This window comes from Bufo gargarizans, chromosome 2 (genome assembly GCF_014858855.1).
Source record: "Bufo gargarizans isolate SCDJY-AF-19 chromosome 2, ASM1485885v1, whole genome shotgun sequence".
NCBI classification, from domain to species: Eukaryota; Metazoa; Chordata; class Amphibia; order Anura; family Bufonidae; genus Bufo; species Bufo gargarizans.
Genome location: NC_058081.1, coordinates 657877437 through 657904460, shown reverse-complemented (window position 1 = coordinate 657904460; position 27024 = coordinate 657877437). Strand labels below are relative to the sequence as shown.

The window sequence follows — 27024 nt, the reverse complement described above, 5'->3', positions numbered from 1 at the left end:
ATGAAACAAATTGCAAAAAACAAAAGAAAGCCCAAGACCTATAACTTTTTTATTTTTCTTTCTATGGAGTTGTTTTGTTTTTGTTTTGTTTTTTGCAATTTGTTTCATTGAAATGCGTATTTTCAATGTAAAAAAGCTTTTTTTATACCACTTAAAGGGGTTGTCCGGGTTCAGAGCTGAACCCGAACATACCCTTATTTTCACCCAGGCAGCACCCCTGAGGCTAGCATCGGAGCATCTCATGCTCCGATGCGCTCCCTTGCCCTGCACTAGATCGCGCAGGGCACAGGCTCTTTTGTTTAACACACTGCCGGGCGGAAGCTTCTGCCCGGCAGTGTGTTCAGTGACATCACCGGCTCTGATGGGAGGGCTTTAGCGCTGCCCTAGCCATTTTACTGGCTAGGGTAGCGCTAAACCGGCCCATCAGTTCTGGTGATGTCACCGGGCTTCCTGGCAGCCCCATGGAGAGCCTGGTACGTCACCGGATCTCCCAAAAATGGCCAAAGTCAGAGGTGTTGCCTGGGTGAAAATGGAGGGATTATCCTGCTGGTCCGGGCTGTTAGAGCAGGAGTGCGGCTCTCATGTGAGAGTTGGGCCACCGCTTCCCGCAGCTCTTACACAGGTCCGCCATAAAAAGGCATATCGGTGGTCACTAAGGGATCAAAGTCAATCAAAGTGCAAAGAACGCAGCAGTTTCAGAGAGAGCAGAGCCTCTAGGTGTAATGAAAACGCCCCCGTTGCTCCTAGAGGCTCATTTGCATATGAACATGGGACCAACACAGATGCCTTCAGCTGCCAAGCTCACATGTAAGAGGTCAGTTTCATAGGTACGAATTACCTATGAAATTACCATTATGCCACGTTTTATATTTTTCCTAAAACAAGGCATCACTCATAACCGGAGGATTGGCACATGGACGTTCTGCCCAGGACTGGCAATGCCCATGGAAAATAATGATTAATCCAAATCTCTAAATTACCCTTTTTATGTTAGTGCCTAAGGTTTGCTCTCAGGATAGATGCGTCGGGGCCACATTTACTAAAGATGGGCATTTCATATGCTAATCTTGATAACAGGTTCGTTAGCGGCACAAAGCAGAAGACAATTGTTGCAGATGTACGCCATATACTGCCAAGTAAATTGGAAAGAGGACCTTAGGGTGCAAAATGCAAATTAATCCGTATTTTCTGTTTTGTATGCATATTATTTCTTTCTATCTTCTATTCCTGGCTATAACATTAGGAAAGCGGGCGTCTGAAATATGGAGGGCAGATGAAATCTGTCATAGCTGAACGTTCCCTGCCAATGAATAAAATTACTGGCTGCTTCTTGTTCCTATCCAGCCATAGAAATTCGCCTTAGGCATCAAGCACATGGTGTTTCATGGCTCTGTGAGGCAAGGACATGTCATATGGTACCCATAATGCACCTCCATGTGCGTCTGATTTCATATGGAGACACATTGGGGAGATTTATCAAAACTGGTGTAAGGCCTAGTTCACACATTAGTGCTTTCCATCATTGATTGTGAACCAAAACCAGGAGTGAAATCTACAGAGAGAAAAAGTAGGGGAAAGGGAAAGATCTGGTCCTATTGTGTGTTGGAAATCACTGATCAAATGCCGATATGTGAACTAGGCCTAAAGGAAAACTGGCTTAGTTGCCCATAGCAACCAATCAGATTCAACCTTTCATTTTCCAAAGGAGCTCTGAAAAATGAAAGGTAGAATCTGATTGGTTGCTATGGACAACTAGGCCAGTTTTTCTTTACATCAATTTTGATAAATCTCCCCCATTTTTTGTTTTACTAATGACATGTACCATCACATCCCCGCACCATGTGACAGCAGGCTGAGCGCCGGCTTCTCCACAACAGTAAAGAATATGAGGCAGAATTATTAAGATGCCATGTTTCAGATACCAGTCTTAGGTTACATTCACACAACCGTATGTGTTTTGCGGTCCGCTAAACACGGATCCGCAAAAAATTCGGATGAAATCCATTTGGCACCCGTATTGCATCCGTATTTTTTTGCTGATTCATTGTAACAATGCCTATCCTTGTCTGCGAAACGAACAAGAATAGGACTTGTTCTATCTTTTTGCAGGTCTACGGAATGGACAAACGGATGCGGACAGCACATGGTGTGCTGTCCGCAATTTTTGCAGACCCATTGAAATGAATGGGTCCACATCCTATCCGCAAAAAAAACGAAACGGACTCTGAAACAAAATACATTTTTGTGCATGAGGCCTTAGTCAGAAGTCTGGTGGAGTACGTTGCACACGCCTCTTAACCCCTTAAGGACACAGCCTTTTTACACCTTAGGACCAGGCCATTTTTTGCAAATCTGACCAGAGTCACTTTAAGTGCTGATAACTTTAAAACACTTTGACTTATCCAGGCCGTTCTGAAACTTTGAAATTTGGAAAAATTTGTAAATTTCAAAGTTTCAGTTTCTCTACTTCTGTAATACATAGTAATACCCCTAAAAATTGTGATGCCTTTACATTCCCCATATGTCTACTTCATGTTTGAATTATTTTGGGAATGATATTTTATTTTTTGGGGATGTTACAAGGCTTAGAAGTTTAGAAGCAAATCTTGAAATTTTTCAGAAATTTCCAAAAACCAAATTTTTAGGGACCACTACAGCTCTGAAGTCACTTTGCGAGGCTTACATAATAGAAACCACCCAAAAATGACCCCATTCTATAAACTACACCCCTCAAGGTATTCAAAACTGATTTTACAAACTTCATTAACCCTTTAGGTGTTGCACAAGAGTTATTGGCAAATGGGGATGAAATTTGAGAATTTCATTTTTTTGCCTAATTTTAAATTTTAACCAATTTTTTTCCACTAAAAAAGCAAGGGTTAACAGCCAAACAAGACTGTATCTTTATTGCCCTGACTCTGCAGTTTACAGAAACACCCCATATGTGGCCGTAAACTGCTGTACGGCCACACAGCGGGGCGTAGAGTGAAAGGTGTGCCATATGGTTTTTGGAAGGCAGGTTTTGCTGGACAGTTTTTTTGACACCATGTCCCATTTGAAGCCCCCCTGATGCAACCCTAGAGTAGAAACTCCATAAAAGTGACCCCATCTAAGAAACTACACCCCTCAAGGTATTCAAAACTGATTTTACAAAGTTTGTTAACCCTTTAGGTGTTGCACAAGATTTAATGGAAAATAGAGATACAATTTCAAAATTTCACTTTTTTGGCAGATTTTCCATTTTAATATTTTTTTTCCAGTTACAAAGCAAGGGTTAACAGCAAAACAAAACTCATTATTTATGGCCCTGATTCTGTAGTTTACAGAAACACCCCATATGTGGTCGTAAACTGCTGTACGGGCACACGGCAGGGCGCAGAAGGAAAGGAATGCCATACGGTTTTTGGAAGGCAAATTTTGCTGGACTGTTTTTTTTACACCATGTCCCATTTGAAGCCCCCTGATGCAACCCTAGAGTAGAAACTCCATAAAAGTGACCCCATCTAAGAAACTACACCCCTCAAGGTATTCAAAACTGATTTTACAAAGTTTGTTAACCCTTTAGGTGTTGCACAAGATTTAATGGAAAATAGAGATACAATTTCAAAATTTCACTTTTTGGGCAGATTTTCCATTTTAATATTTTTTTTCCAGTTACAAAGCAAGGGTTAACAGCAAAACAAAACTCATTATTTATGGCCCTGATTCTGTAGTTTACAGAAACACCCCATATGTGGTCGTAAACTGCTGTACGGGCACACGGCAGGGCGCAGAAGGAAAGGAATGCCATACGTTTTTTGGAAGGCAGATTTTGCTGGACTGGTTTTATTGACACCATGTCCCATTTGAAGCCCCCCTGATGCACCCCTAGAGTAGAAACTCCAAAAAAGTGACCCCATTTTAGAAACTACGGGATAAGGTGGCAGTTTTGTTGGTACTAGTTTAGGGTACATATGATTTTTGGTTGCTCTATATTACACTTTTTGTGCGGCAAGGTAACAAGAAATAGCTTTTTTGGCACCGTTTTTTTTTTTTTGTTATTTACAACATTCATCTGACCAGTTAGATCATGTGGTAATTTTATAGAGCAGGTTGTCACGGACGCGGCGATACCTAATATGTATACAATTTTTTTTATTTATGTAAGTTTTACACAATGAATTAATTTTTAAAACAAAAAAAAGTTTTAGTGTCTCCATAGTCTAAGAGCCATAGTTTTTTCAGTTTATGGGCGATTATCTCAAGTAGGGTCTCATTTTTTGCGGGATGAGATTACGGTTTTATTGGCACTATTTTGGGGTGCATATGACTTTTTGATCGCTTGCTGTTACACTTTTTGTGAAGTAAGATGACAAAAAATTGCTTTTTTTACACCTTTTTTTTTTTTTTTTACGGTGGTCACCTGAGGGGTTAGGTCATGTGATATTTTTATAGAGCCGGTCGATACGGACGCGGCGATACCTAATATGTATACTTTTTTTTATTTATGTAAGTTTTACACAATGATTTCATTTTTGAAACAAAAAAAATCATGTTTTAGTTTTTCCATAGTCTAAGAGCCATAGTTTTTTCAGTTTTGGGGCGATTATCTTGGGTAGGGTATGATTTTTGCGGGATGAGATGACGGTTTGATTGTTACAATTTTGGAGTACATACAACTTTTTTGATCACTTTTATTAACTTTTTTGGGAAGTAAGGTGGGCAAAATTTCAATTTCATCATAGTTTTTAATTTTTTATTTTTATGGCATTCACCGTTTGGGTAAAGTAACATGACCGTTTTATAGATCAGGTCGTTACGGACGCGGCGATACCAAACATGTGTAGGGAATTTAATTTTTTTTATTTTTAATCAGTGATAAATGTGTTTTTTGATTTTCTTTTTGACCCAGACCCACTTGGTTCTTGAAGATCCAGTGGGTCTGATGTCTGTATAATACAGTACAGTACAATATATAGTACTTTACTGTATTTTACACTTTGTCTGAACAGATCTATGCCTTTCAGCACAGATCTGTTCAGCACCATGGACAGCAGGATGCCTGAGAAGGCGTCCTGTTGCCATGGGAACCTTCCCCGTCTGCTCAGTTATGGTCAGAACTGCGCAGACGGGGAAGGGTAAGGACGGGGCTCTGGGGGGGCTGCCTGGGAGCTCTCTCCCTCTCCATTCGGGGGGCTGCAAAGGCACAGCAGCCCCCCGATGGGAGAGGGAGGGAGCTCCCTGCGCTGTTAACCTCTTCCATACAGCGGTCCGTACGGACCGCGGTATGGAAAGGGTTAAACGGCTGACATCGCAGCACAGATGTCAGCCGTTTATACCAGGGTGCCAGCAATGCTGGCACCCTGGTATACCCACTAGAAACCAATGATTATTCAAGGGGAGGCGGGCGGGGGATCGCGATCCCGCCTACCGCACCGCCCGCCTCCCGCACCGCCCGCAACCCTCCCCCTGCACCTCCCACCGTGCTCAAATAACTCAGGGGTGCAGGGGGGAGGGATGCAGGAACATTTTTGGAATCCTAAAGTTTCTGATCCCCGTGGTCAGGGACCGCGGGGATCAGAAACTGCAGAAATCGCAGCAAACCGCAGGTCTGAATTGACCTGCGGTTTGCCGCGATCGCCGACATGGGGGGGTCACGGGACCCCCCCGCGCATTTAGCCTAGGTGCCTGCTCAATGATTTGAGCAGGCACCGCGTTCCGATCACTGCCAGCCGCACGGCAGTGATCAGAAATACACAGGGCGTACATGTACGCCCTGTGTCCTTAAGTACCAGGGCACAAGGGCATGTCCTTAAGAGGTTAAAGGGGTTATGCCATGATTGATGTAAAAAAAATGAAAATTGGACATCATATAGGGGGTCATTTATTATACTGAAATATGCCTAAATTAGGTGTATTTCAGGTGCGGATGGATGTGCAACGGTTAGACCTCGCCCCGCTCATGCCAGGTGTAGAAAAAGGTCTGAATGAAGGGGCCCCCCCCAGAGCGTATAGCTTGGGGGACACATGGTGGCAGGGGCAGTGGCTTTAATTTTGAGGCAATAAAATGGGTTTTTGGTGAATGAGGCTGTGGTGGGATTTCTCTCCCCCCCCCCCCCCCTTGTTTTGTCTTATATTTCAATTCTAGGTTTTGCTGACAGGAATCCGGTTTTGGCTGGTTCCCCTAGTGATCTGCCTGGTAACGGGACGCTTTGATCAGCTGTCAGGATTGGCCAGCTGTTTCTAAAGCGGGAAATGCTGGACAGCTGATTGGCAGCTGTCAATTTGAGCGGGAATCCAGGTGAATAAAGGTGACAGCGCACAGGTATCTAGCTGTCAGTTCCAGTGGAGCACCCTTCAAGGAGCAGCGCCCCGCCCTCCCTCCCATTTTTAATGTCGTGTTGCAAGTTTGGGGGTGATCGGTCACCCAGACTTAATGGTCCATAAGTTAATGAGATTTAAGTATTTATTCAATTATTTATATTTTATGGTTGGATTATTTATTGATATTTATTAATTCAGTATTTTGATTAATTGGTATGATAACTTGGTAAAACCCCAAATAAAGCAACACGGCCTATTTATTCCACACTGATTTGTCTCTTGTTTTAATTATATATTAATTAAGATTATACGGTTTCAAGAAATGTGTCCTCTGCCACCCATGTAAGACAGCTCGGAAGCTGTCTTACATTTAGAACTGGTGCTGGATGCGCCGACGTTATGGAGAGGCCGGTGCGTCCTGTACCACACATGGGTCAAGAGATCTCCCCATTCATTGCTCCGATTGCTCTGCTAGATTCTCTTTAGCCTGGTAGCTCAAGGGACCTGTCCTTTCCCAGGGGGTGTGTCCTTCCTACTGCAGCGCTCTCCTTGTAACTGCCACAGATTCGAACTGAATATATGGCTGGTGACAGTTGAAGAATTTAAACTGAGCATGTGCGACCAGCTCAGTGAGATGGAAAAGAAGAGACAGCAGGTGGCGTTATACCGATACATTTTATTAAATAACTTGGCTATAATACATTTTTGACTACATGCAATTACAAAAGTGTTCAGATCTATGTTTGGGTTTGAAAAATGTAGAATATGTTTTGTGGGAGAAAACCCTTTAAATAGACAAATAAAATTGGTGCAGTTTTGCTGTCGATGCACCACCAATGGAAATCTGCAGCAGCAGCTCCTGTAATCTCCTGCAGTTTATCGCTGTATTGCACTGGCCTAAACAATAGGTATGTGTTATATGACCAAATGGTACTGTTCTTCTCACAGATGTGCCTCTGAGAAGCAGTAAGAGACCCCTCTATACTCCTGTTCCTCGCAACCTACCACCTATGAACTTGGTTACCACACAGAGGACTGAATTCATACCAAAGCCCATAGAAGGAAGACCCAAGCCCTATATACCTCCCGTAAGTCTGATTATTCTTCCACAGATGCGTATATAATATACTGTGCAAACAGTTTTCTCTATACCAGGAGGAGGTCTTTACTGGCAGGAGATCTGGTAAGAGACGTACTCTTCTTTTTATACGTAGGATGGCTACTACCAGAGCCCAGAGGAGCCCCTGATCAGCCAGACAGTTTACGGCCTTCACTATCCTCCCAAAGAGGCAGAAAGAACTATGCCAACTCGTCCCCCCGATAACCTGCGCCCGTTACCCGCTTCGAGTCTCCAACACAGCACGACGAACAAGGAACAGTACAAGCAATGGAAAACAGAGCGCCCGCCGCAGTATGGAGAACTGCCAACACTTGCAGGTACCAAGATTGCCAGTGTTCTGTGCCCCAAACTACTGGTGCAAGTGGCATACCATACAAAAAGACCTCACATTTCTGAGACAGAACTGCCCAGGGGTTGGGTATCTGGTAGCTTCATAAAAAAGACCCGATCGCTACAGATGGCTCCTAAAGAATATGGTAACCCCTAGTTCTAGAATGTCTGTATGAGGCACAATGTAAAATACATACACAGTGAAGATTATGGGGCATTTAAACGAAGTGACTTAAAGGGCATCTGTCAGCAGTTTTGTACTTATGAAACTGGCTGATCTGTTACATGTGAGCTTGACAGCTAAAGACTAGTGTTGGGCGAGCATGCTCGGCCAAACACTAGTTCGGCTCGAGCATCGCGATGCTCGGCACATGGCTGTGTTCGGCCGCATACCGCGTGTGCTGAAGTGGGATGCTCTAGTCTCCTTCCCGAACGTTTGTTGGCTGCTACGCAGCCAATAAACGTGCAGGTAAGTACTGCCATTCACTGTAATGCCGTAGCCATGTTGGCTGCTGGCATTACAGTGATTAGCTGGCCGGAACGGGTCATCGGGTGCTATATAGCACCCGATGACACCAGTTTGGCTCAGTATTAGTCAGGGATAGCTGGAGAGCTGAAGGGAGAGAGAGTGTAGGAAGTGAAATAGCAATATTTTAGTTTTTATACTTGTTATAGACCCAAAAATCCTTTTAAGGACTATTGTGTGTGGCAGCAGTATATATTTTTATCTGCACTACATCTCCTGTGTAACGTGTGCGCAGCCTAAAAATATTTGTGACATCGAGTGTACTTTTTCTGTAGACGGTGTCAGTTACATTACATGCGCTACATCTCCTGTGTAACGTTTGCGTATAAGAAATATCAGTGAAATTCAGTCTAATTTTTTTGCTGCTGGTGGCAGCGACATTACCTGCACTCCTGTATAACGTTTGTGCATCCTAAATATCAGTGACATTCGTAATTTTTTATTAAGCGGTGGTGACAGCGACATTACTTGCTCACTACCTTCTGTATAACGTTTGTACAACCTAAATATCAGTGACATTAATTCAGTGTCATTTTTTATTAGGCGGTGGTGACAGCAACATTACTTGCGCTATACCTCCTGTTTGACGTGTGCGCATCCTAAAAATATCTGTGGCATTCTGTGTACTTTATTTGCGCATACACTTACAAAACCTGCGCTACTGTACGTGTGACATACTTGCAAGCATATATACCATTTAATATGCGCAAAGTGAGCAGTAAGGAACGAGGACGTGGCCGTGTTGCTGATGGTGCACGCAGAGGCCGTGGCCCTGGGCGCAATGGAACTGTGCCTGCTGCCAGAGCACAAGAAACACACTCATCCACGATACCTAGCTTCATGTCCCAGTTTGCAGGGCGGCGCAGGAAACCACTCCCGAAGTCAGACCAGTGCGACCAGGTGGTCGGTTGGATTGCAGCAGATAATGCTTCCAGTCGGTTAAGCACAACCCTTTCTTCCACAAAGTCCAGTCTCAGTAGCCAAGAGTCTGGTCAACAGAATCCTCACCCTGATACTCCTTCCACCCACCATGGAGAGTCTTGGCAAACAAGTGTTCCCACACTCAGATATTCAGAGGAGCTGTTTTCATCGTCATTACTTGATTTGGGCCTCTTGCCAAGCCCGCTTGAAGAGGGACATGAGGAGATCTTGTGCCCTGATTCCCAAACTCTGGAGCATCCACAGTCATAAGAAGATGATGGTGGGGAACGGCAATTAGTGTTTCACGAGGTGGATGATGATGAGACACAGTTGCCAATAAGTTAACCGCAATTAGTGTCTCAAGAGGCTCATGATGAGGATGAGACACAGTTGTGAATAACTGAGGTTGTTGTTAGGTCAACAAATCAGGAGGATGACCAGAGTGAGGAAGTGGAAGAGGAGGTGCTGGACGATGAAGTCAATGACCCAACCTGGGAAGGTGGCAAGCCGAGCGAGGACAGCAGTACAGAGGGGGAAGAATCTGCAGCACCTCAACAGGCTTGAAGAGGCAGTGGGGTGGCAAAAGGGAGATGGCGGGCCACACCACACAGGCCGGCAACTGTTCCCCGGAGCACATCCTTGCAGCAATCTCGCTTGCCAAGCGGTAGGTGTTCCGCAGTCTGGTGCTTTTTTCAGACGATAAAAGAATTGACATTTGCAACCTTGTGCCGTACCAAAGTGAGCAGGGACGTGAACACTAGCAACCTCACGACCACCAGCATGATCCGCCACATGGCATCAAAGCACCCTGTAGCTGGCCAGCTAGGACCTGTCCTAGGTTGCTAGCATAGCTTATATGTGTATACAGCTAGACCTGTCAATAGCCTTAATACAGTTCTTATGTTTATAAGTTAAAGACAAAAGCAGAGTTATTTACTGTGACATCATGTTTTGGATGTCATATAACTGTTATATTTTGTGTTCACAGAAGCAGAAAAAGATAATATGCCTTTAAGATTAATTTTGTAATGTAAGGTGTCAGTGGCACAGCAGAAACAACCGAAAGCATAGTGTTAATCTGTTGTTGCTGGGCATAAGTCTAGACCAATCAAAGCCAGCCTCTCACACAGCAAGAGTTTTCACCAATCACAGCCAGCCTCACACACAGCCTGTCTGGGAATTCCCCTAGCAGGAGCTGCTAGAATCCTTATTCGCCAGAAACAGCAGCTGAAGAGACATTCACTCCACTGAGAGCTGTGTTTTTATGGAAGCAGAGGCCAAAATAGGTATTTAAAACAGTTATATAATGTTCCCACTGTTAGTATAGTGATTAGAACTGTATACTGAACCAGCTATATGAGTGTTTACTTACAGTTCCACCAAATTCAAATTGCAAGCTACAATTGCAAACTACAAAGTTCACAATCCAAATTCAAATTCCATATTGCAATCCAAATTCCATACCAGATTTCAAGCATTTGGTGTGCTCTTTAAACCTACTGTTTCCATAGAACGGCGCTAGAGGAATTACAGAGTAACAGACAGTCTGGTAAAAAAAATCTGAGATATCAATTCTTCTAATGCCACAGCGCAAAAGGCACTTCATAATGCTGCGCCTGCCACACACCCTAATAGGTGGGCTGAACGCCTGGGTCAACAACCAGTGTCTGTGGGTCACACCACTGCCTCCTGTGTTACGTGCTGGCCAATCCCCTGTCCAAGACATAGGCCCGGATGCCTCCTGGCATGCAACTGGACCTTCGCAAGCACCATCAGCTAGCACATCTACTTTTGTGTCCCAGCGCAGCGTACAGATGTCTATACCCCAGGCCTTTGAACGAAAGTGCAAATACCCAGACACCCACCCACAGACCATAGCACTAAATGCCCCGCGGTACCCAGCCGCCAATATTTTTCACGGAGTGTAGTCCCAGCTTTACACCAGCATGTGTCCCGTAACATCACCAGTGCCCTGACCAATGCAGTTATTGGGAAGGTCCACTTAATGACTGACACATTGACAAGTCCTTTGGCCAGGGACGCTACATTTCCCTGATGGCACACTGGGTGAACTTTGTGGAGGCCAGGAGCGAGTCGTACCCTGGGATGGCACAGGTGCTACTGATGCCAAGGATTGCGGGCCCTACTTCCATCAGAGTTTACGCCGCCACCTACGTCAGTGGCTGCAAGCCCCCCTTCTCCTCCTCCGCCTTCTCCTCCACTTCCACCTCTGAATTATCATCTTGCAGCACCAGTCAAACATCAGTCAGTAGCTGGAAGCAGTGTAGCACTGCAGTAGGGAAGCGGTAACAGGCCATGCTAAAATTGATCTGCTTAGGTGACAAACAGCACACCGCCACAGAGCTGTGGCAGGGAATAAGGGACCAGACTGAGCTGTGGCTCTCGCCACTTAACCTACAACCAGGAATGGTTGTGTCTGATAATGGCCTGAACTTGGTGGCGGCTTTGGAGTTTGGCAAGCTCACACACATACCATGCCTAGCCAACATGTTCAACCTAGTGGTTCAGCGGTTTCTCAAAACCTACCCCAATTTGCCTGAGCTACTGGTGAAGGTGCACCGCGTGTGTGCCCATTTCTGCAAGTCATCGACAGCTTCCGCTGGTCTGGCAACGCTGCAGCAGTGCTTGCAATTGCCAACTCACCGACTGTTGTGCAACGTGAGCATGCGCTGGAACTCCACGTTCCACATGTTGGCCAGGCTTTGTGAGCAGCAAAGGGCAGTAGTGGAATACCAGCTGCAACATGGTCATCGCCTTTCCAGTCAGCTTCCGCTCTTCACAAGCGACGAGTGGGCATTGATGTCTGACCCCTGTGAGGTTTTAAGCAACTTTAAGGAATCAACACAGATGGTGAGTGGCGATAACGCTATTATCAGCGTAACCATCCCACTTCTGTGTCTACTCAAACGCTCACTGCTCACACGCTTTGCATGTGGAAGAGGTGGAAATAGGGGAAGACATTACACAGGGTTATAGCCTGACCACCCTCAGATCGTCTTCTCAGCGCAAATTGGATGATGAGGAGGAGGAGCAGGAGACGGTTGCCTCTGTTACAGAGGGTAGTACCCACAGCAGGTTTACTCCATCTGTTCAGCGTGGATGGGCCAAAGAGGAGGATGAGGAGATTGAGAGTCATCCTCCTGATGAGGACAGCGAAGTCTTGTCTGTTGGGAATCTGGCACACATGGCTGACTTTATGTCATGCTGCCTTTCCCGTGACCCTCGCGTTATGCGCATTTTGGCCAACACCGATTACTGGTGGTTCACCCTTCACCCCCGCTACAAAGAGAACTTCTTATCTCTCATTCCTGTGGTGGAGAGGATGAGCAAAATGGTGCAATACCAGAAGGTCCTTGTGGAAAAATTGCTTCAACAATTACCAGCTCACAATGCTGGCAGCAGAGTACGTAGTTCCTTGGTAAACCGAGGAGGAGAGACGAGGGGAACACACAGCAGTTCTAACAGAGGCAGGGCAACACTCTCCAAGGCCTGGGACAGTTTTATGACACCCCGCCAGCACCCTCAACCTGATGCGCGGCCTAGTGTCACAAGGAGGGAAAATTTTTGGAAGATGGTGAAGGAGTAAGTAGCAGACCGTGTCAGCGTCCTAAGTGATCCCTGTGTGCCTTACAACTATTGGGTGTCCAAGCTGGACACGTGGCACGAACTGGCGCTTAAGCAGGCCCTCGCCCACAAAATGTTTTAGATGGTCAGCTTGGCAGCAGGCCCTCGGCAGCAGGCCCCCACCCACAATTTTTTTTATATGGTGAGCTCGGCAGCAGGCCCTCGCCTATAATGTTTTAGATGGTCAGCTCGGCAGCAGGCCCTCGCCCACAATTTTTTTTAGATGGTCAGCTTGGCAGCAGGCCCTCGCCCCACAAAATGTTTTAGATGGTCAGATCAGCAGCAGGCCCATGTTCCTAATGTTTTTGAGGGTCACCAGCAGGCCAGCAATCATAATTTTTCAAGGGTGTTTATGTGTAATAAAGGGTGTATTGGAGTGCCTGTTCCTTGTAATTTTTGGCAGCCCTTTCACTTAGTGCATAGGCTTTATGAGTGTAGGAGTCCCACTACCTGAACAATCGTACCACAATGTGAATGACGCCCTCCTTTATGTGATATACAGGTTGTATCGGAGTGCCTCTTCCTTGTAATTTTTGGCAGCACTTGCACTTTTTATTCAAGTAAATATACAGAAAAGAATGTTTCTGTCATGACCCGGGTTGTATTTGAACCGGGGATCTTCCTGGTCTCTTAAACCATAGCCTTACCTGTTGTGCTACAGAAGAGATCTAGACTTTGGGAATGTCCTTACTGTGTTCAACACTACATCATACTCTCTAGCTCCACCTGCTGCCAGCTGTGGACAATTCTCAATCTGGACAGCCTTTAAATAGGAAGTGAGGTCATCACTTGGTGCCCGTTTATTTGGATTTCTTCCCTGGGTGTTTTGACTTCAGTGATCTTCCTTGTATTGAACTCCTGCCTGATATCCCGACTATTCTACAGCCTGCTGATTTTGTACCTTGCCGCCAGATCGTGAATGACCTTAGCCTGCCTGACTCTTCTCTGGATTTTGATTCTGAACTATTCGCCTGACGACGCTTTGCCTGGATCTCAAGCACACTATTTCCACTTCGGACACTACCTTTTACAGGTACCTTACAGTTTCCTAACAATTTTTCCTCTAAAATCGATTTTATCTTAGGTTTGGTGCGTATTATTGTCAGTCTGTAAAAGTGCCGTACTACTCGGACAACATCGTTCCCAGCAGCGACCTGGGAGTCCAAGATGCATCCAGACATCCTCCCCATGCTGTTCCTGAACCATTTCAGTGGTGTTTCCATCAATTTATGACCTTTTTACTTTGAACCAGACGCCCTCCCCTCTTCAGAGCAGCCAGGTGCACATGTAACAGGTCAGCCAGTTTTATAGGTGCAAATCTGCTGACAGATGCCCTTTAAAAAGGGGGTATCCTGTGAATTCAACTTAAAAATACATTTAAAAATATCTGGGGTAATGTACACCATTATTTTAACTATATCAATACAGAAAACGCTCTTACAGTGTCTTTTTCATCCTCTTAACTCAGTGATGCCCAACCTACGGCCCGTGGGCCAAATCCGGCCCGCGATGCTGTTTCATGCGGCCCGTGCGACTCCCTGAACAAAGTCTAAGGCGTAACAATACGCCTTAGACTTTTTCCCCACATTCATCAGCACAGTGAGCGCTGTGAATGGCACAGGCAGCGCAGAGATGCTGCCTGTGCCTGAAATAACCAATAACAAAGCTCCTTACAGCAAGGAGCTTTGTTATTGGTTGGTATGAGCGCGCCACAGTAATACAAGTCGGGTCAGGCAGGGGAAGCCGGCTCCCGTGGTGGCTGTAGTAAGGAGAGCGGAGCACGCTGCCAGAGGACCTTGAGCAACATGACAGGGCTGCTGGAGAGGTAAGGAGCATGGACTCATGTGATTGGTCCCCGGTGACCCTCTTCCCCCCCCCCCTTCTACAATCACTTCACTAGTGACCCTGCTCGCCCCTCCTCCTGTCGCCTCACTAGTGACCCTGCTCGCCCCTCCTCCTGTCGCCCCACTAGGGACCCTGCTCCCCCCCCTCCTCCTGTCGCCCCACTAGGGACCCTGCTCCCCCCCTCCTCCTGTCGCCCCACTAGGGACCCTGCTCCCCCCCTCCTCCTGTCGCCCCACTAGGGACCCTGCTCCCCCCCTCCTCCTGTCGCCCCACTAGGGACCCTGCTCCCCCCCCTCCTCCTGTCGCCCCACTAGGGACCCTGCTCCCCCCCCTCCTCCTGTCGCCCCACTAGGGACCCTGCTCCCCCCCCTCCTCCTGTCGCCCCACTAGGGACCCTGCTCCCCCCCTCCTCCTGTCGCCCCACTAGGGACCCTGCTCCCCCCCCTCCTCCTGTCGCCCCACTAGGGACCCTGCTCCCCCCCCCTCCTCCTGTCGCCCCACTAGGGACCCTGCTCCCCCCCCTCCTCCTGTCGCCCCACTAGGGACCCTGCTCCCCCCCCCTCCTCCTGTCGCCCCACTAGGGACCCTGCTCCCCCCCCTCCTCCTGTCGCCCCACTAGGGACCCTGCTCCCCCCCCTCCTCCTGTCGCCCCACTAGGGACCCTGCTCCCCCCCCTCCTCCTGTCGCCCCACTAGGGACCCTGCTCCCCCCCCCTCCTCCTGTCGCCCCACTAGGGACCCTGCTTCCCCCCCCCCCCCCCTCCCCCCTTCCTCCTGTCGCCCCACTAGGACCCTGCTCCCCCCCCCTCCTCCTGTCGCCCCACTAGGGACCCTGCTCCCCCCCCTCCTCCTGTCGCCCCACTAGGGACCCTGCTCCCCCCCTCCTCCTGTCGCCCCACTAGGGACCCTGCTCCCCCCCCTCCTCCTGTCGCCCCACTAGGGACCCTGCTCCCCCCCCTCCTCCTGTCGCCCCACTAGGACCCTGCTCCCCCCCCTCCTCCTGTCGCCCCACTAGGGACCCTGCTCCCCCCCCTCCTCCTGTCGCCCCACTAGGGACCCCCCCTCCTCCTGTCGCCCCACTAGGGGACCCCCCCCCCTCCTCCTGTCGCCCCACTAGGGACCCTGCCCCCCCCCCTCCTCCTGTCGCCCCACTAGGGACCCTGCTCCCCCCCCTCCTCCTGTCGCCCCACTAGGACCCTGCTCCCCCCCTCCTCCTGTCGCCCCACTAGGGACCCTGCTCCCCCCCTCCTCCTGTCGCCCCACTAGGGACCCTGCTCCCCCCCCTCCTCCTGTCGCCCCACTAGGGACCCCTGCTCCCCCCCCTCCTCCTGTCGCCCCACTAGGGACCCTGCTCCCCCCCCTCCTCCTGTCGCCCCACTAGGGACCCTGCTCCCCCCCCTCCTCCTGTCGCCCCACTAGGGACCCTGCTCCCCCCCCCTCCTCCTGTCGCCCCACTAGGGACCCTGCTCCCCCCCCCTCCTCCTGTCGCCCCACTAGGGACCCTGCTCCCCCCCCTCCTCCTGTCGCCCCACTAGGGACCCTGCTCCCCCCCCTCCTCCTGTCGCCCCACTAGGGACCCTGCTCCCCCCCCTCCTCCTGTCGCCCCACTAGGGACCCTGCTCCCCCCCCTCCTCCTGTCGCCCCACTAGGGACCCTGCTCCCCCCCCTCCTCCTGTCGCCCCACTAGGGACCCTGCTCCCCCCCCTCCTCCTGTCGCCCCACTAGGGACCCTGCTCCCCCCCCTCCTCCTGTCGCCCCACTAGGGACCCTGCTCCCCCCCCCTCCTCCTGTCGCCCCACTAGGGACCCTGCTCCCCCCCCTCCTCCTGTCGCCCCACTAGGGACCCTGCTCCCCCCCCTCCTCCTGTCGCCCCACTAGGGACCCTGCTCCCCCCCCTCCTCCTGTCGCCCCACTAGGGACCCTGCTCCCCCCCCCCTCCTCCTGTCGCCCCACTAGGGACCCTGCTCCCCCCCCCTCCTCCTGTCGCCCCACTAGGGACCCTGCTCCCCCCCCTCCTCCTGTCGCCCCACTAGGGACCCTGCTCCCCCCCCTCCTCCTGTCGCCCCACTAGGGACCCTGCTCCCCCCCCTCCTCCTGTCGCCCCACTAGGGACCCTGCTCCCCCCCCCTCCTCCTGTCGCCCCACTAGGGACCCTGCTCCCCCCCCCTCCTCCTGTCGCCCCACTAGGGACCCTGCTCCCCCCCCCTCCTCCTGTCGCCCCCACTAGGGACCCTGCTCCCCCCCCCTCCTCCTGTCGCCCCACTAGGGACCCTGCTCCCCCCCCCCTCCTCCTGTCGCCCCACTAGGGACCCTGCTCCCCCCCCCTCCTCCTGTCGCCCCACTAGGGACCCTGCTCCCCCCCCTCCTCCTGTCGCCCCACTAGGGACCCTGCTCCCCCCCCCCTCCTCCTGTCGCCCCACTAGGGACCCTGCTCCCCCCCCCTCCTCCTGTCGCCCCACTAGGGACCCTGCTCCCCCCCCCTCCTCCTGTCGCCCCCACTAGGGACCCTGCTCCCCCCCCCTCCTCCTGTCGCCCCACTAGGGACCCTGCTCCCCCCCCCCTCCTCCTGTCGCCCCACTAGGGACCCTGCTCCCCCCCCCTCCTCCTGTCGCCCCACTAGGGACCCTGCTCTCCCCCCCCCTCCTCCTGTCGCCCCACTAGGGACCCTGCTCCCCCCCCTCCTCCTGTCGCCCCACTAGGGACCCTGCTCCCCCCCCCCTCCTCCTGTCGCCCCACTAGGGACCCTGCTCCCCCCCCCTCCTCCTGTCGCCCCACTAGGGACCCTGCTCCCCCCCCCTCCTCCTGTCGCCCCACTAGGGACCCTGCTCCCCCCCCCTCCTCCTGTCGCCCCACTAGGGACCCTGCTCCCCCCCCCCTCCTCCTGTCGCCCCACTAGGGACCCTGCTCCCCCCCCCTCCTCCTGTCGCCCCACTAGGGACCCTGCTTCCCCCCCCCTCCTCCTGTCGCCCCACTAGGGACCCTGCTCCCCCCCCTCCTCCTGTCGCCCCACTAGGGACCCTGCTCCCCCCCCCCTCTCCTCGCCCCCACTAGGGACCCTGCTCCCCCCCCCCTCCTTCCCCCACTAGGGACCCTGCTCCCCCCCCCTCCTCCTGTCGCCCCACTAGGGACCCTGCCCCCCCCCCTCCTCCTGTCCCACTAGGGACCCTGCTCCCCCCCCTCCTCCTGTCGTCCCACAGGACCCTGCTCCCCCCCCCCTCCTCCTGTCGCCCCACTAGGGACCCTGCTCCCCCCCTCCTCCTTCGCCCACTAGGGACCCTGCTCCCCCCCCCTCCCCTGTCGCCCCACTATGGGACCCTGCTCCCCCCCCCTCTCCTGTCGCCCCACTAGGACCTGCTCCCCCCCCCCCTCCTCCTGTCGCCCCACTAGGGACCCTGCTCCCCCCCCCTCCTCCTGTCGCCCCACTAGGGACCCTGCTCCCCCCCCTCCTCCTGTCCCGCCCTAGGGACCCTGCTCCCCCCCCTCCTCCTGTCGCCCCACTAGGGACCCTGGCTCCCCCCCCCTCCTCCTGTCGACCCACTAGGGACCTGCTCCCCCCCCCCTCCTCCTGTCGCCCCACTAGGGACCCTGCTCCCCCCCCCGTCCTCCCCTTTCCGCCCCACTAGGGACCCTGCTCCCCCCCCTCCTCCTGTCGCCCCACTAGGGGACCCTGCTCCCCCCCCTCCTCCTGTCGCCCCCTAGGGACCCTGCTCCCCCCCCTCCTCCTGTCTCCCCACTAGGGACCCCTGCTCCCCCCCCCCTCCTCCTGTCGCCCCACTAGGGACCCTGCTCCCCCCCCCTCCTCCTGTCGCCCCACTAGGGACCCTGCTCCCCCCCCCTCCTCCTGTCGCCCCACTAGGGACCCTGCTCCCCCCCCCCTCCTCCTTCGCCCCACTAGGGACCCTGCTCCCCCCCCCTCCTCCTGTCGCCCCACTAGGGACCCTGCTCCCGGCCCCCCCCCTCCTCCTGCTCCTTCGCCCCACTAGGACCCGCTGCCCACCCCCCCTCCTCCTGTCGCCCCACTAGGGACCCTGCTCCCCCCCCCTCCTCCTGTCGCCCCACTAGGGACCCTGCTCCCCCCCCCCTCCTCCTGTCGCCCCACTAGGGACCTCTGCCCTCCCCCCCCATCCTCCTGTCGCCCCACTAGGGACCCTGCTCCCCCCCCCTCCTCCTGTCGCCCCACTAGGGACCCTGCTCCCCGCCCCCTCCTCCTGTCGCCCCCACTAGGGACCCTGCTCCCCCCCCTCCTCCTGTCGCCCCACTAGGGACCCTGCTCCCCCCCCCTCCTCCTGTCGCCCCACTAGGGACCCTGCTCCCCCCCCCTCCTCCTGTCGCCCCACTAGGGACCCTGCTCCACCCCCCTCCTCCTGTCGCCCCACTGGAGGGACCCTGCTCCCCCCCCCCTCCCTCCTGTCGCCCCACTAGGGACCCTGCTCCCCCCCCCTCCTCCTGTCGCCCCACTAGGGACCCTGCTCCCCCCCCCTCCTCCTGTCGCCCCACTAGGGACCCTGCTCCCCCCCCCCTCCTCCTGTCGCCCCACTAGGGGACCCTGCTCCCCCCCCCTCCTCCTGTCGCCCCACTAGGGACCCTGCTCCCCCCCCCTCCTCCTGTCGCCCCACTAGGGACCCTGCTCCCCCCCCCCTCCTCCTGTCGCCCCACTAGGGACCCTGCTCCCCCCCCCTCCTCCTGTCGCCCCACTAGGGACCCTGCTCCCCCCCCCCTCCTCCTGTCGCCCCACTAGGGACCCTGCTCCCCCCCCCCTCCTCCTGTCGCCCCACTAGGGACCCTGCTCCCCCCCCCTCCTCCTGTCGCCCCACTAGGGACCCTGCTCCCCCCCCCTCCTCCTGTCGCCCCACTAGGGACCCTGCTCCCCCCCCCTCCTCCTGTCGCCCCACTAGGGACCCTGCTCCCCCCCCCTCCTCCTGTCGCCCCACTAGGGACCCTGCTCCCCCCCCCTCCTCCTGTCGCCCCACTAGGGACCCTGCTCCCCCCCCCTCCTCCTGTCGCCCCACTAGGGACCCTGCTCCCCCCCCCTCCTCCTGTCGCCCCACTAGGGACCCTGCTCCCCCCCCCTCCTCCTGTCGCCCCACTAGGGACCCTGCTCCCCCCCCCTCCTCCTGTCGCCCCACTAGGGACCCTGCTCCCCCCCCCCTCCTCCTGTCGCCCCACTAGGGACCCTGCTCCCCCCCCCTCCTCCTGTCGCCCCACTAGGGACCCTGCTCCCCCCCCCTCCTCCTGTCGCCCCACTAGGGACCCTGCTCCCCCCCCCTCCTCCTGTCGCCCCACTAGGGACCCTGCTCCCCCCCCCCTCCTCCTGTCGCCCCACTAGGGACCCTGCTCCCCCCCCCTCCTCCTGTCGCCCCACTAGGGACCCTGCTCCCCCCCCCTCCTCCTGTCGCCCCACTAGGGACCCTGCTCCCCCCCCCCTCCCTCCTGTCGCCCCACTAGGGACCCTGCTCCCCCCCCTCCTCCTGTCGCCCCACTAGGGACCCTGCTCCCCCCCCCTCCTCCTGTCGCCCCACTAGGGACCCTGCTCCCCCCCCCCTCCTCCTGTCGCCCCACTAGGGACCCTGCTCCCCCCCCCTCCTCCTGTCGCCCCACTAGGGACCCTGCTCCCCCCCCCCTCCTCCTGTCGCCCCACTAGGGACCCTGCTCCCCCCCCCTCCTCCTGTCGCCCCACTAGGGACCCTGCTCCCCCCCCTCCTCCTGTCGCCCCACTAGGGACCCTGCTCCCCCCCCCCTCCTCCTGTCGCCCCACTAGGGACCCTGCTCCCCCCCCCTCCTCCTGTCGCCCCACTAGGGACCCTGCTCCCCCCCCCTCCTCCTGTCGCCCCACTAGGGACCCTGCTCCCCCCCCCTCCTCCTGTCGCCCCACTAGGGACCCTGCTCCCCCCCCCTCCTCCTGTCGCCCCACTAGGGACCCTGCTCCCCCCCCCTCCTCCTGTCGCCCCACTAGGGACCCTGCTCCCCCCCCCTCCTCCTGTCGCCCCACTAGGGACCCTGCTCCCCCCCCCTCCTCCTGTCGCCCCACTAGGGACCCTGCTCCCCCCCCCTCCTCCTGTCGCCCCACTAGGGACCCTGCTCCCCCCCCCCTCCTCCTGTCGCCCCACTAGGGACCCTGCTCCCCCCCCCTCCTCCTGTCGCCCCACTAGGGACCCTGCTCCCCCCCCCTCCTCCTGTCGCCCCACTAGGGACCCTGCTCCCCCCCCCTCCTCCTGTCGCCCCACTAGGGACCCTGCTCCCCCCCCCTCCTCCTGTCGCCCCACTAGGGACCCCTGCTCCCCCCCCCTCCTCCTGTCGCCCCACTAGGGACCCTGCTCCCCCCCCCTCCTCCTGTCGCCCCACTAGGGACCCTGCTCCCCCCCCCTCCTCCTGTCGCCCCACTAGGGACCCTGCTCCCCCCCCCTCCTCCTGTCGCCCCACTAGGGACCCTGCTCCCCCCCCCTCCTCCTGTCGCCCCACTAGGGACCCTGCTCCCCCCCCCTCCTCCTGTCGCCCCACTAGGGACCCTGCTCCCCCCCCCTCCTCCTGTCGCCCCACTAGGGACCCTGCTCCCCCCCCCTCCTCCTGTCGCCCCACTAGGGACCCTGCTCCCCCCCCCTCCTCCTGTCGCCCCACAGGGAAGGAGCTGAACAGACTCCACCGACTATGATGGGATCCGTTCAGTTTTCGTTTGGGATCCTGTCTTTTTACCGGACACAAGTGCTGCATACAAGGCTTTTTTGTCTGGTCTTTCAACAGAATCTGCAACAGAGGCTCCAAACGCAGATTTGAAGGTCTACGTATTATGTATGTTAGTGATGCTCACACGTGCCCCCTCAGTGTTTGCATTTCTTTCTGGCAAAGCTATCCTGGTTCTGGCCCGCGAAATTTATACCATGTCTAGTGCGGCCCTCAGACAAAAAATGGTTGGGCACCACTGTCTTAACTCATCCTTCTGCAGCCATGGTCTCTTCACTTTCTATGGGTGGGCAGCAGCTTATCTTGTGTGACCATCAAGTACCAACATTTCCCTGGAGTGCATTGCACGCAACTTTTGCTAATCCTGCTCTGTTCTCCTGTCTTCCTCTGCATAGAAAATAGTCACTTACCCCCCCCCCCCAACACACACACACACACACACACACACACAATTATCTTCTCTACTGTCTAGAGAGAGAGAGATAAAAATCTTATGAATTTAGAAGTAGAGATGAATGAAAGGTTTCTGAGATCACTGCCACTGAGGGGAGGGGATGGAAGCTACTGAGCATGTATGTCCACCTATAAATACAGAATAAGGTGGACGAGAATTTTCGACATGGCGGAACATCAGGGGATGCTAAAAGAGAGGAAAGTGTAAAGTACTTAAAAACCTTACAGTATTTTTATTGCATTTATATTGCAATAAAATGCCATTTCATATGTCCTATTCACGCCTAGTAAAGCCTTTCCTGGGATCCCCTTGGGGACCCCTAATTAGTGATGGATGGACATCGGCCAGGATGGTTCGCGAATGCGATCAAATGTTCGCAAACCGCAAGTTCGAGACGGACCCCATTCACTTTAATGGCAGGCGAACCTGGAAAGCCTTCAGCCCATATTTGCAGCCACCAAATACTTAGTAGAAGTGAACAAATAGTCCCACAACATGGACAGTGACCTACTAGAGGGGGATCAATGACAAAAATTCGACAAAAAAATATGTATTTTAATCAGGGGACATTTTTATGCGTTTTAAAGGGAAATTCTCTGAAATGTGTCCTGTTGGAGCCTAGAAATTTTTTATTTTAGGCCACGGGAGTACTTTGTTCCAATGTCGTTTGTCACTATCTGTAGCTGAGGTAAGGCAGGAAAACCGCAAACCAATGCTGCACTACCCAAATGCACTAGAAAGTATACTATTGGTATATCTCACCCCTGCTTCAATCATTTTTTGGGGGGGTCAACTGGTATTTCACACCAGTAGAAATTATTTGTTCCAATAGCGTTTGCTACTCTGTGTAGCTGCGGTAATGCAGCAAAACCGCAAACAAATGCTGCACTACCCAAATGCACTATATACAAAGTATATTATTGGTATATAACACCCCTGCTTCAATCAGTTTTTTGGGGGGGCAACTGGTATATCACACCAGTAGAAATTATTTGTTCCAATAGCGTTTGGCACTCTGTGTAGCTGCAGTATCGCAGCAGAACTGCACACAACTTCTGCACCATACAAATGCACTATAATATACTTTCTATGTTAGAAAGTATAGTATAAGTATATCGCACCCCTCTGTATGTCACACCTATCGATAGCACACCTATACCAGTCCTTAAATGACGTTTGTGGCCCTATTAGCTAGCGTTTGGTGTCCCTAACAGCTTGTCCCTGCTCCACACAGCAACCTCGCCCTACACTGGCAAAACACTGAATGTAAAATGGAGGCTAGATCAGGTAAGGGGTTATGTCCATGTGCTGAAACATCTCAATTGGCTGTCCTGTCCCACCTGATGGATGTGTCATGGGTCAAAGTTCTTCACAATGTTAAAGAATATGGCGCCGGCGGACATCTCCATATGTTTGCATGTTCGTCGAATCGAAACGAGCAAAGTTCACCGCAAAACGACCGCCGGGCGAACCGCAAGGCCATCTCTACCCCTAATGTTTGGTGGTTGTCTGTGTCCCCCTTTGTGTAGTTGAAGCCGTGTGATTGCGGCAGCCTCAAAAATGAGCTTTCCCCATTAAAGTCGGTATAGCACTAGAAACAGCCAAACCAAGGCAACATGGTGACCACATAATTTACTTCAAGTCTTGTCCATGAATGAGGGATAAGTACCATAGATCCTTCCTGTGTGGACATCATTGCAACAGAGACTATAGTCATAATATAACTTCTTTACTTCCCATTCTATATATTCCATGCCAGACCAAGTCAAAAGTTTAAAAAAATTCATACAATTACACCATAAATCATTACATGACCTTTACTTTTCTAAACAGGTTCTCTACTCTTTCCTGGGGATGTTCATGATATGAAAACAACAACCCAAGATCACTTTGTAGAGAAGAAACTAAAGAAGGTGGAACCAGTGAAATCTTCACAAGATCACTTGGCCATGGAAGGTAAAGAAGACAATCTAGCTATTAAAGAGGTTCTCCAGGCTTTTACTATTGATGACTTATCCTCAGGATAGGTCATCGATATCAGATCGGGGGGAGTCCGGCACCTCCACCGATCAGCTGTATGAGGAGACGGCGCGAGCAGTGTGCACGTGCCGTCTTCCTTTTTGCTGCTGCTATGTCTATGGCAAAGCAGCGGTGAACAGGAAGAGAGACGGGAGACGGCACGTGGACACCGCATGCACCGTCTCCTCATACAGCTGATTGGTGGGGGTGCTGGGTGTGGGACCCCTGCCGATCTGATATTGATGACCTATCCTAAGGATAAGTCATGAATATTAAAAGCCCAGATGTTAAAGGGGTTGTCTCACTTCAGAAAATGGCATTTATTATGTAGAGAAAGTTAATACAAGTCACTTACTAATGTATTGTGATTGTCCATATTGTCTCCTTTGCTGGCTGGATTCATTTTCCCATCACATTATAGGGGTTACAGCAACTACTACATACATATAAAATAAAACAAGATAAACTTCTTGGTTATCACCGTGTCTGCAATGATCCAATCTTTTAAAATAATCCATTATTTAACACACACAGTAAACACCAAAAATAAAAATCCTGGAATAATAATATAAAATGGAATAATGATCGTAGTGATATGCCACCAATGTTTCACATAAGACAACTTTTTTAAACATTTATAGGTGTCAGAATATGGTAACACACAACAATCTTTTTTGCAAACAGCATTTCATTTTTTTTAAAGTAGTACAACATAAAAAAAAACACATAAATTTGGAATCTCCATGATCGCACTGATCCACAGAATAAACTTAAAGGGAACCTGTCATCAACTTTCTGCTGCCCATACTAATGGCAGCATAAAGTAGAGACAGGTGAGTTGATTTCAGCAGTCTGTCATTTAAAAGTTAAAAGTAAGTGGTTGGCGAGAACCAACATCACAATTAGAGATGAGCGAATCAAAGTTGACGAAGTTTAATTCGATCCGAATTTCAGGAAAAATTTGATTCGCACCGAATCTGCATTTCCTCACGCTTCGTGGTAACAATCACATTTTTTCCTAAAATGGCTGCTGCACGTGTTAGGACATGGAGCAAGGAACTCTAAGAACGAGGGATCACCCACAATGCCATGCAGCAGCCAATCAGCAGCCAGCCATCCCTGTGATGTCACAGCCCTATGAATGGCCTCAGCCATCTTGGATTCAGCCATTTTCCAGCATACTTAGTGCAGGGAGAGACGTCAGCAGGCGCTAGGGACAGTGGTAGAAAAGACTTTAAAACTTTTATTTTGCTGTATAGAAGTTCAGGGAAAGGATAGGAAGGAATCATTTCACAGTATTGAAGCAGAACAGGGTTCAGTAGGGGAGTTTACAGCCTGGGAAATAGGAACAATCCTATTACACCTTGCTGCACTGACTGCGGATCCAAATTGCCATTATACAGCTCTGTAATTCCAGCAAACCGTTCTTGTTATTGGGGTGTAAGCACTGTTTGATGCAGCCATTAACAGGGTTTATTACACCCGTAGTATTTCTACTTCTTATTTGCCCTTGTGCGTTGCAGTTATAGGTTCTATAGCATTTTTTAGCTTGTATTAGTGGGAAAAAGCGCCTATTAGCCGTTGTGTGGTGAAGTGAGAAAATTACAGCCCTTTTTGGCATGTATTAGCGGCACAAAAATATACATTATTTGCTGTTCAGCGGTGCAGTTATATGTTCTAAAGCCCCTTTTTGGCGTGTATTAGTGGCACAAAAAAAGGATTTGCTGTTGTGTGCTAAAGTGAGAAAATTACAGCCCTTTTTGGCGTGTACTAGTGGCAAAAAAATATATATTTGCCGTTCAGCGATACAGTTATATGTTTTAAAGCACTTTTTGGCGTGCATTAGTGGCAAAAATATATATATTATTTGACGATCAGCGGTGCAGTTATATGTTCTAAAGCATTCTTTGGCGTGTATTAGTGGAAAGAAAAAGGGATTCTTAGCTGTTGTGTTGTGAAGTGAGAAAATGACAGACTTTTTTTTTTTTTTTTTTTTTTTTATTTCCTTTTTATTTATTTGATCTTACAGTATGTCAAACAGAGAAGTGCCAGGCCCTGCACAGGGGTGTGGCAGAGGCCTAAATGTTTCTGGCGCAGACACAGGTGGCAGCAGAGTAAGGGGACATGGTAGCAGGAGTCGCAGCGAGAGGCCTGAGCTCCCGGTATTATCTAGCGGTCATGTCTTGACCAGCAACACAGCGGTTCTTGAATGGTTGACTTGGTCATCCACTTCGTCCCAAGTGAAATCAGACACCCCCAGCCAAGAGTCAGTGGGTTCGTCAGACACAACCCTTAGTTGGCATGGCCCGGGAGCAGGCCCTGTGCCCTCACCTGTCCTCAACCTGCCTCTGTCCTTTTTCGTTCTGTCAGCCAGAGAAGTATTATATGCTGTGAGCTCAGCTCCACTATACAGTGAGGACGAGCTACTAGAGGACAGTCAGCAGCTATTGGCCAGCCAAGATGTGGAGGAGACATCTGCCGCTTCCTCCAGTAGGCGGGCAAGTAGTGATGAGGATAATGGCATTGGGGCTGGTGTTGCGAGCGGTCAGGAGACGTTTGAGGAGGACATCAGTGACGTGCAGACAGTACTCGATGATGATGATGATGTAGCTGATCGCACTTGGGAGCTGAGTGAATTAGGGGATTCATCATCGGGAGAAGAGGGTGGCAGCTTGCCCATGAGGCAGCGGCGGAGCCAGCAAGTCGCTAGTGTGGCCGGGAGTCAGCAGGGTGGCAGCAGTGGGCGGTCGGGAGCCAAACATGCCCGGGGTAGACCACCAGCATGGTGGGAGCCTACCTGTAAGGAAAGTAGTGGTGCAGGGGTTCACAGAAGCAGCGGCGATAGCAGTTAGTCAGTGCGGAGTGTTGGGGGTAAAATCACTTACTCGGAGGTGTGGCAGTTTTTTCTTAAGCCGCTGGATGAGGTTAAAATGGCCATTTGTAGAATCTGTGGGCAGAAGGTTAAGTGTGGCCAGGGTGCCACGGCCCTGCATCAACATATGCAGCGTCACCATAAAGTGGCCTGGGAGAACCGTGGCTCCAATGTGGTGATCCAGCCTGCCGCTGCATCACCCAGTTGCACGCAAGGCTCCACGACTTCAGCCGAAGGGAGCTGTCTGTCCTTCCCATAATCTGCTGGTCCTGATGTCTTGCTCCTGCTCCTACTCCTCGTCAGTCATTCCGT

General features: G+C 52.2%; 1 protein-coding gene across 1 annotated transcript in view; it reads left to right on the top strand.

The window, feature by feature from the left end:
- The window catches only part of LOC122926271 (stabilizer of axonemal microtubules 1-like), a 46282-nt gene that overhangs the window by 5289 nt on the left and 13969 nt on the right, over nt 1–27024 (top strand). Inside the window, exons 3-5 of the mRNA XM_044277645.1 lie at nt 7252–7391; nt 7518–7740; nt 23655–23777. Coding sequence (XP_044133580.1) covers nt 7252–7391; nt 7518–7740; nt 23655–23777 — 486 coding nt within the window. The remainder of the gene's footprint in view (nt 1–7251; nt 7392–7517; nt 7741–23654; nt 23778–27024) is intronic.